Source organism: Limulus polyphemus, unplaced genomic scaffold (assembly GCF_000517525.1).
Source record: "Limulus polyphemus unplaced genomic scaffold, Limulus_polyphemus-2.1.2 Scaffold1520, whole genome shotgun sequence".
NCBI classification, from domain to species: Eukaryota; Metazoa; Arthropoda; class Merostomata; order Xiphosura; family Limulidae; genus Limulus; species Limulus polyphemus.
The window spans coordinates 143,147-153,936 of NW_013667130.1; the positions used below are offsets into that span (position 1 = coordinate 143,147).

At 34.2% G+C, this 10,790-nt stretch overlaps 1 protein-coding gene across 1 annotated transcript in view; it reads left to right on the plus strand.

Moving 5' to 3' along the window:
• Positions 1-8,922, plus strand: part of LOC106463934 (zinc finger protein SNAI2-like) — a 12,410-nt gene extending 3,488 nt beyond the window's left edge. The window contains exon 2 of the mRNA XM_013924022.2: positions 6,151-8,922. Coding sequence (XP_013779476.1) covers positions 6,151-7,016 — 866 coding nt within the window. The 3' untranslated portion in view covers positions 7,017-8,922. The remainder of the gene's footprint in view (positions 1-6,150) is intronic.
• The last annotated feature ends 1,868 nt before the right edge of the window (positions 8,923-10,790 follow it).

Here is a 10,790-nt window from a genome sequence, read left to right on the forward strand (position 1 = left end):
GGTTGGCTCAGCAATAAGTCTGATGGCTTATGACATTAAAACTTGGGTTTCGATAGCCTCGGAGGGCAGAACACAGATAGCACATTGCGTACCTTTGTGCTTTACTAACAAACAAAAAACACAACTCTTCAATCGTTAACTGATGTGAAAATCCACTTCTCATCCTGGTCAGCAATCGGTACATGTTGATACTTGTTTATTATATTTGTGTTTGAGATATCTTGAGACTATGACGACGAATTTGGCGAAATTCGAAACTATAATTGCTCTCTGAAAATAACGAATTTGTTATTTCCTCATTTTGTTGCAACTGTTTAGCGTCCTAATCCCCAAAAGTAATGAAAAAAAATAAACTGCTGTTTAATGACAAACCGTTCAATAACGTATTGTTGCCGTTGAGAAATGTAAAAATATTTTTGCTGTCATTTTAATTCCTAATTGTTCTCGCAGCTAAGACTTTTCTTTACTCAAAATTAAATCTGATGTAAAGATATTTATTTATGACAATTATATCCGCGCCAAGTGCTAAGGTTCTAGTAAGTATTAAATAATCAAGTACCTTAATGAGTGTGTCAGTTTTAATTAACGATTTGGATGACAATTAAAAAACGTGTGACTGAACAAAATAAACGTCTGTGTAGTTTAGGATAAAACTTAATGACTTTATACTTAGCTTCCAAGAAAATCAAAGCATAATTCATGCTAGTCGAGGCACCAGTGTACTTGAACATAAGAGAAACCTTTCATCATACTATTGAACTCTAAGAAAAATCTTTAATGAGGGTTTAATAATTAAAACGAAAAAACAGTGCCGCTCTATAACAGTGATTACATTTAATCCCTTCCTGAGCACTTCCTAAACTATGTTTATGCTAAAATTAAAACGAATCACGTCATCTTGCTCATGTCAGGCCACACGCGCAAGGCACGTGCCGCCTGCCAGCTATCAAATATTTCAATTACCGTTTAATGTTGCTATCAGGGACGGTGTTGTATCAAATTTCTGCTAAGTTAAGAGCCATCAAGAACCTTATATAGTCGTATAGTAGACTATGTCATAATGTTGTTTTTTGTTATTTCGTTAATACAGTCTTTGGGGCAGAATCTTCGTTTGAAAAACGTCTTGAATTATTTATTTTAATTCATCTTTTTAACCTAAGAGTGGTATTCTATGGGAATACAGTTTGCCCAAATATATGTTTTGTTTTGAAAATATTTAAACAAACCAAATTTGGATGGAAACCAACTTCAACCTTAGAGTTTAATACGAAACCAAAAAATACCTTATAACCCTAATCTGAGTCCTGTTTAATTATTTTAGACTTTTTTTATTTTATTATTTTAACTATTTATTGTTAACTTAACTTAGTATGTTTACAGATTATTTAGCTATTATTAAACTGATACTCATTAACTGACAATATTTCAAATACTTTATTATGCTCTTAATTTATACATTTCTAAAAATGAGAACAAAAGGATAGTTATAAAAAGGATTCCCTCACCTATTCCATTTTTTTTGCAATTATGACCCAAAACGTGTCAAAACGAAGAAATACTCGGTATCGAAAGTTTAATTGTGTTTTTTTTTTTTATCAAGATCACAAATGTGATGTCAGAGCCAAAGCTTTTAGAGTTGGCGCTGATTCTTAGAACTAGCATAAAAAAACCAGCACTATGTTGCGGGATTCAAAGACCCCCCCCCTCCTCCCTCAATATTCACAGAGGCCCCAATGTACAATTTAAGCTCCATCGTTATCCTCAATTACTTCTATGAGTATCCCAAGGCGGGATGGGGGGTGGTAGCATACCCATAAAAAACTCCGTAAGGTATCCATCCTTCGTACTTGGGCATGCGCGTAAAGTTTGGTCCTGCTAGCTAGTGAGGAGGGTGGGTATGAAAATGGTTTCAAATATGGCGCTCCTGGGATCCAGAGGGAGCCAGGAACAAAAACCCCGATGCCAAATTCGGGTTCAGCGACCCTGAAAACTTACTCATAGATCCCCATATACCTGTTTACCTTCCGTACGTATTTTAGCCCACCCCTACCCCTTCATCTTGGCAGGGGTCTACGCCATATGGATAAGGACACTCCCTGAGCCACCCCGAGTCCGCCTGCCAAGTATGGTCTTGCTACTTCTAAAGCTGTAGGAGGAAATCGTAGACAAACAAACAAATAATAAATAAATCTACACACAACGTGAATTAATATATATTGAATAAAAAATATTATAGTCTCCAACTTGTATATGCTTATTATGTCTTGGTAGTAATGAGATGATTAGTAATATGATACGAATAACTGTTTTTTTTGTTTTTTTATCTGCCACCTATGGCAACACAAAAATGAATTACCACATTTCCTTCAAATGTGATATAAATTTCTGGAATCTTTATGACAGTCCCTCTTGTTCGAAACGATCAAGAAGTTACATGAGTGTAATATTGCTCTTGGAATAAAGCCTACTTTTTAAACTGACATTGAAGACATTTGTAAAACATGAACTTGCATTTACTACTCACATGTGAGTAAATGTTTGAAGTTATAAACAGACAGTAAACTTATATAAGTTTATATAAGTAAACTTATATACTTATAGACAGTAAACAACATAAGCATGAAGATCAAAATTTTAACACCACTTAATTCCGTTACTTTCAAGTTATCTAATTTTTTTTATTTAAAAAATGTATATATTTCACAGTAGTGCAAATATATGAGTTCTAAAACGCGTTGTCCCCCAGTGGCACGGCGGACTTACAACGCTAGAAACCGGGTTTCGATACCCGTGGTGGGCAGAGCACAGATAACCCATTGTGTAGCTTTGTGCATAACTACAAACAAACAAACCAAAACATGTAACATTGGCTAGACACGCGCAAATAACAGCAACATTGTTTGCTTTCGACAAAAACAGTTTTTATAACGTTACGAAAACTGCACGAAGGGAATACTTTTTCAACTAAAAAAAACTATAATTTTAACATTTCCTTATAAAGAATACAATTTAAAGTATTGTATTTGTATTCTGTATGTATGGCAAAGCTATTTAGGCTATCTGCCGCCGCCACTAATTTTGAACTTATGACCAAATGGGAGGTAGCTAGTCAGCAACACCCTACCAATCACCATCGATGGTAAGATAGGGACTGTCACTCTTATGATGCATTCACAACCTAAAGTACTGAGAATATTTTCTAGCTCCTAAACCCAAAGCTCTACCATAGGGCCAACTAGTGCTATTTCATTTTATATCAAGCGAGCTTTGAGACACCGAGAATCCGTTTGCATATTGAATACAAACATAATAAAATCAGTAGTGAATTATAGTATATATATATATATATATATATAATAAATCTATTTCACCGATAGATGCATAATTAAAAACAAGTATACTATTTTGGTCCATGTTACTACCGCGAGGGTTTTCTCTGGCGCTCAGAGAGTTGCTTTTTCTGTTTCTAGTAGTGCCATTTATTGGATAATGTAGCTGCTGAATGTTAATTTTTTTATTTTACCAAGCCGCTGTATGTCCTAACCATAACATCAATGAAATTTAAACAAGACTCGACATTCAATATACGTATATAGTCACGTGACTCAACTACCAGTGTTAGGCCCGTCGAAAGGGCTGCTACGCATAGATTTTCCATTAGTATTAGTCATTTCGATACGTTTTAGCTGGAGTTGGTTAGCAATATAAACCAAAAAAGTTAAAATAAAAATATTTATATATTAACTGAAAAGCAGTTAAATAGAATATAACAACAAAAAAAGGATTATTCTGGTGTTCTTTAGTAAGCTTTTAAACTGAATATATTATATATATATATAACCAAAATGGATTTTTGAAGTTGTGGAATTATTTTATTTCATGCTTGCTCAAAACTAAAGAAAGCTAACTACTTAAATAAAAACTTGTTTTAATAAAGCTACCGTTTCGGAACGATGTGATTTCTGTTTGTAATAATACAACTAACAATGCCGTATAATTAAACTTTACAGCTTGTTTGCTTGTTATTTTTTTAATTTCGCGCAAAGCTACACGAGGGCTATCTGCGCTAGCCGTCTGTAATTTAGCAGAGTAATACTAGAGAAAAGGCAGCTAGTTAATACTACCCACCGCCACCTCTTGGGCTACTCTTTTACCAACGAATAGTGGGATTGACCGTCACTTTATAACGCCCCCACGGCTGAAAGGGCGAGCATGTTTGGAGTGACGGGGATTCGAACCCGCGCCCCGCAGATTGCGAGTCGAGCGCCCTAACTACCTGGCTATGCCGGGCCACTTTACAGCTTTATATTAATCTTGATGTGACATGTAATAAAACTATTATGAATGTTACGCATAAGTGATCTACAAATCCATATTTTTTACAAAACTTTTGATGAAAACATGACTAATGAATATTATCTTAATAATGTAACGGAGTTGGTTTTGTTTCTTTTTTGTTAAACAATGGGCTATCTGTGTTCTGCCCACCGCGGGTATCTAAACTAGATTTTTATCGTTTAGCCCTCAGACTTGCCGCTGAAACACCGGGAAGGGGAGGACTAGTGGAATTGGTGTCATGCTTAGTGCAGTAACCATGATTTATGTATATTATCATAAAATACCCGTACTCTGCTGCGGGGTCAAAGGCCTCCCCCATTATTTACAGAGGCTAACGGAGCGTGAGGGGGAGGGGTATGAACATAGTTTCAAACATAGCGCCGCGGAGATTCCGAGGAGGACAAGAACACAAAATCTAATGTCAAATTCGTATTAAAGGATGAAACCTACTTCCACACCCCACATATTGCGCTACTGACCTTCTGGGAGGATTTGAGCTCCCCTTAGTAGATCGCTACGCCATATAGATAAGCCTCCCCCCCTGGGACACAAACAGTCCGCCTGCCAAATTTGGTCTTGCTAGCTCCAAAACTTTGGGAGGAGTTTGCGGAAAACAAATAAACTTTCAATGTGATTTAGCATGGGATCATCTTTAGACAAAAGTTAACGTCACACACTTTATTCAGTACAATCACGATTATGCTTTATCGTCTATTCTTAAAGTTGACGTCTAACATAATGAGTAACCATGAGTGTTCCACACTGAACCTAACAGATTAACCTAAATCGTATTTAGATTTAAGCTGACGTCATGCATAGTGCATTAATTTTGTTTGAAGTTAAGTACAAAGCTACACAATGGGCTATCTGTGTTCTGCCCACCACGGGTGTCCAAACACGGTTTCTAGCGTTGTAATTCCGCAGATATGCCACTGTGCCACTGGGGAGCGAGTGCATTAATAAAATATACACCAGAGAGTGTTTTTTCTTTTTTTTGATATGTGTGTTTTGTAGTTAACGGAGTTTTTAATTTAAATTATTTGCTTAAAAATAGGTATTTTATCACATAGCAAAGTATCAAATTTAGCATGAAATAATGCTATTGTCAAATCTATTGAAATTATATTATAAGATATTAATCGATACATAAACACACATGACAAGGAATTTATAATTTTTATTTAGGCTTAGTACACATATAACATGTTTATAGTGAAATGTTAATATATTAATTCTGGGTAGTCCTCAGGCGGATCAGCGGTAAGTTTACGGACTTACAAATCCAGGGTTCGATTTCCGCGATGGACAGAGCGCAGATAGCCCAATGTATGGCTTTGCGTTAAAACGAACAAACACTTCTTAGTACGACACAAAATAAAATAAAAATCCAAAGACATAAAGAACACCATAAACAATTAACCATGTTAGTGAAGTTTACCAGATCTCATTAAAGTCAAAATGAAATGTAAACTTACTAATTTCGCGCCTCTTCTTCTTTTAATGTATTAAAAAAATAGTATCTGTATTTGTTTGTGGTGAACAGTGTGGTCCACGCTGGTTTTTTAATAGCAAAACCTGTTGTTTGCTGTCTTTAGATACACAATTTATTATAACTATCAATTATTTTAAACTTTCTGCAAATGAGAAACAGCTTACAATAGTCTGTATATCAAATTAAGACCGGTAATAGATAAAGTGTGATTAGGCATTGCTTACGTTCTAATAATTGTTTTTTTTTTTTCTTATGTCAGTGTTCGGCCTTACAGGCTGCGGTTAGGTTCAAATTCTAATAATTTTCTTTTCCCCTTACAGAGAACAGCCCAGAAAGAAGTGTCTCTACCGCAGAAGGTAACTTCTACACGTATATCACAGAGCTGTCATCCCCCATGAAGCCCGCCAGCCCAAAGTCTCCTGCCTGCCTCTCCCGCCTCTCAGACTATTTTGTTGCTCTTCCCTTGATGGCTTACTTCGGGGATGAGCAGAAAGAGCCACTAAGTTTAACCGTGGAGCGAAGCTCTCCTACACACCAGCACGAACAGAATGATTCAAAAGTCACAGGGGGTGAAGCAACAAGCTCCCTACAGGAGGAAATTCTTCAGAACCATCAAATAGTCTCAGAAACGTCGACTTGTGATAGTCATTGTTGCCCCGACTGTGGTAAGGTGTACAGCACTAGTAGTAATTTAGCTCGCCACAGACAGACCCATCGCAATGTGGCCGATAAGAAATCTCGTAAGTGTCCACATTGTCAAAAAGTGTACGTGTCCATGCCGGCGTTCAGCATGCACGTGCGCACGCACAGCCAGGGCTGTCAGTGTCCGTACTGCGGTAAGTGCTTTAGTCGACCATGGCTACTTCAGGGCCATATCCGAACACACACTGGAGAGAAGCCCTTCGCATGCCCAGTCTGCAACAAAGCATTTGCCGATAAGTCCAATCTGAGAGCCCACATCCAAACCCACTCCACCAACAAACCCTTTATATGCCAAAGATGTGGTAAGGCCTTTGCTCTCAAAAGTTACTTGTACAAGCACGAGGAGTCTTCATGCATGCGACTGAATAAACACAGATCTAGTGGTCGAGGAGACAACAGAAATTCTTATCAGCATGTCTTAAAAAGTGAACAACCTTCCAGCGCCTTTAACAAACAGATGTCTCCACAGTTTCTGAAAATCTAGGCTTAAGATGCCAATTCCAAGAGTTTAAAAGTGCCATGAACTGTGACATTGAAAAATATGATCAAAAGCATCTTCAACCACAAGAAAAAAAAATGGATATAAAAAATAAATCAAACATTGACGCGCTGATAAGACATTTTGGTTTGAATAACAGTTTATTCTGGTTTTGATATTTTCTGTGCCAACAAGCTCCAATCTTTTGTGAAATTATATAACTCTTCGCAATTGGCTAGAGCTCTAGCAAAAATATATTATATACAAAGTTGGGTGATTTTTTTTTACTTATATTTTTTAATGAAAAAGAATCTCAGCTGTTTTCACAATTAACAAAAACAACTTGATTTTTATCACGTGCAAATTAAATAACTTGGTTTGTCGACAGAGGATTTAATACACTAAATATAGCATACATACATAGTTTCAAATATCACTAAATTACTAAAACTTTAAGATTCATTCCAAAAATCATTTCAGTATGAATAGTTTTCAATTTTCAATAATAATAATAAAATAAACACATTATATTACAAGCCAACATTCCTGAAAATTTTAACACGTTGGCTACGTTATTATTATTATTAAAAACTGAAATAGCATAGTTTCAGTTTTATGCAATGGAAGCACATCTTAGCTTTGAATCTTTATTGGTATCCCAGTTTTATTGGGAAGATGATCCTCCTCGAGAGAAGGCATTAAGACATTAAAGTACTTATAAAATCTTGTGGATTCACATATTTTTGGTGATTTATCTTTTATAAATAAAATATCACCCATTTCAAAGTCTGTAAAGGAGATCGTTGTTAATTTGGAATGGATAATAAACTCATTCGTTTTCACACTTTTATTCTTAACGACAAGAGATTGAGTGTAATGATGTGAAAATAAAATCGCATTAACAGAATTATATATCTCTGCTTAGTAAGGACCAACCGTTTTTGTTGTTTTTTAGGTTCGTGTGAATTATTTTGTGTGTTTTTACGAATTTTATAAAATATCAAGCATTATAAATAAGCTAGATCGTGTGAAAGATAAATTACTTAGTGTCTGATATTTATAGTGGATGTCTATTGTAGTTATAACAGTTTCAGAATGAATGGTGTATACCATTATGGATTTCACAAATATATTTTGATAGCGTGTGTGTGTGTGACAAGCATTTTGTATTTGGAAACTATTTTGTTAAATATTTGTGTGGATTTTGAAATAATATTTCACTAATTCCATTTTTACAAGATAGTATTTTTTTATAACATAATGAATGATGATGTTGTTTACTGACTATCTAATCGTATAAATGCTTGGTCATCTTGTAAGAATAAAAGTATCATCTAAAACCTATTTAAGTTCTTAAAGTACGCAGCAGTTGCCAGAAAGGGTGTTTTGAACAAAAACATACCTTAATACTAAAAATATATATATATATACACCTTTGATATCATTATTCATAACCTTCTGATACTGTGAAGAATATAGAATAACTAAACATTTACAAAATTATATGAGAATCTAGTTTTAATATATTTAAAAATAGCAGTCACAGAGCACTGTGGTTTAGACATATCCAGTACTGGTTGCATGTTTAACTCAAAATCCTAAAAATAAATTTGCACTTTGCTGGGGGTAAAAGCGTCTCAGATGTAACTGCGAATGAGAGTTTTATTTATTATATCGTATTTATTTTCTAACTGAAAGATACTTTTCTAATCAACAAATGGTTAAGCTGATAGTGCCCTCGTTCATGCAACAGTTATGCCTATATTTAAATATATTCTGATAATTCTTCTTTTATCCTTTTCGCGAAATCTGTATATTGTAAGTTTATTATCGAAATCTAATAGATAAAAATACAATTGCAACTGCATGATATTTGATGATAATATAAAACAATTAAATTCGTTTAATAATTTTTAACAGTGCACACACACAATATATATATATTTAAATATAATAAAACTAGATCATTTCCATATCTGTTTAATGTATATATATGTCTAAAATACAATAAATAATTTATTAATATATTCTTCCAATACAAACCTTTAAAGTCCTATAAATAATAAGTGTAATATAACAAGAACTGGTAATAAAACAAATATTTAGAATATTTAAATATATATATATATTTCTCAAACGGTAACTTCATACCAGTTTCTTTCATTAAATAAAATAAATAATTATAACACAACAATTACTCAAGAGATACACTGATCTATGTGTTACGTCGAATGGCTTAAATGAACCATTTGTATAGAATTATAATGACGTTTTTAGGAGGGTTAATGATTTGGACATCCATTAAAATTCTGGTAGCATACTCTTAGCAGTTAAACGTACGAAGCCAATGTAACTGCGGAATGAACTTCACGCTTTTAGCGGAATGGCGTACTGTACATAGAATAATTTGTGTTTTTGTAACTTTTGCACACTTGTGTGTATTCAGCCCCTCACTAAGGCAGCTACTGAGACGTATTTTACAAACTGACGTGAGTAATAGCCTGCGTAGTTCGTAGTTTTTTCTAGTCTAATTTATTTATTTATTTATTTATTGTCTGTGTTTATTTATTCATGTTTTTGTTTGATTAAAATGGACTCGTATAACAATTTAGGAGGAAAATTTAAAAAATGCTTTCAGTAAGGATTTACCATAAACATTTTGATTATTATATTTTTCTGAATATAAAATCAATGTCTAACCAGCAAACATTTGTTTTATGTAACGACTCTTCTGGGTCCTAGGATGGCATATGACGTCATCAGTACAGATCTTTGTATTTTTCCATTTATAAAAATATAATAAAAAAAGTTTCATGTGAATCGTTATCTTTTTTCATGGACTTCATCTCACCGACAGCAAATTACATTACCATCCTTTTAGTACTAATAAATTACATTATCGTATATTTATATGATGTATTCAAAGCGATTTTCAGAACATACACAGCAATACACAGCTAAAGAAATAGGTGTCTAAATTATAGCGCTTTTTAGGGTCCCAAAAACTTTACCCAAAACAACTGTTTCCCAACAATCTAGCACAAAGTAAATGGCTTATCGTAAATTAATACTCATGAAAGGTTACTAACCGTTAATATTTTTCTTTTTTATTCATTACTGTTAAGCACGAAGCTATGGTCTAGGCAAACGGTTCTCAAACCTTAGTGACCCAAAGACTCTATTAATTTATAATTTTTTCGCGGACTCTCAAACCTACCAATGTTGTTTTTTCTTGTTTTCAAAAAAAGATTCCGTGTACATGAAAAGACGAATTCCAAAATTAAATGTATTAACTCATATAAATTTAATTTTACAAAAAATATTTTTTATTCCATAAATGACGTTTTTAAAATATTTTTATGAAATTTCGGACATGACTCGCGAACCATGGTGGGCTAGACGTCTGTGCTCTTCCCACCATGCTTATCGAAATCCGATATTCAGGTTATAAGCCCTCGGGTTTACCGCTGAGCTAGTGATGGAGGGGGGGGGGGGTGTAAAACTAGAAAATGACGTTACTCCTCAAATGCTAAGCCTAGCCTAAATCATTTCAACACACAAATGTTTCACATCTCTTGGTGTGTATGTTTAAATGTCGAATTTAGGCCAAATCAACAAGCAAATACCTGTAACGTATGTTTACAGACTTTAATTTTGATATAACACCGAACTATAAAATCATGCAAAAACTTACAGTGTCAGATATTTAGCAAAGTTGTAAATTTATGCGTCAGAGCACACTACTTTATTTTTTTTTTTTTAATTAATGAAAACCCTTTC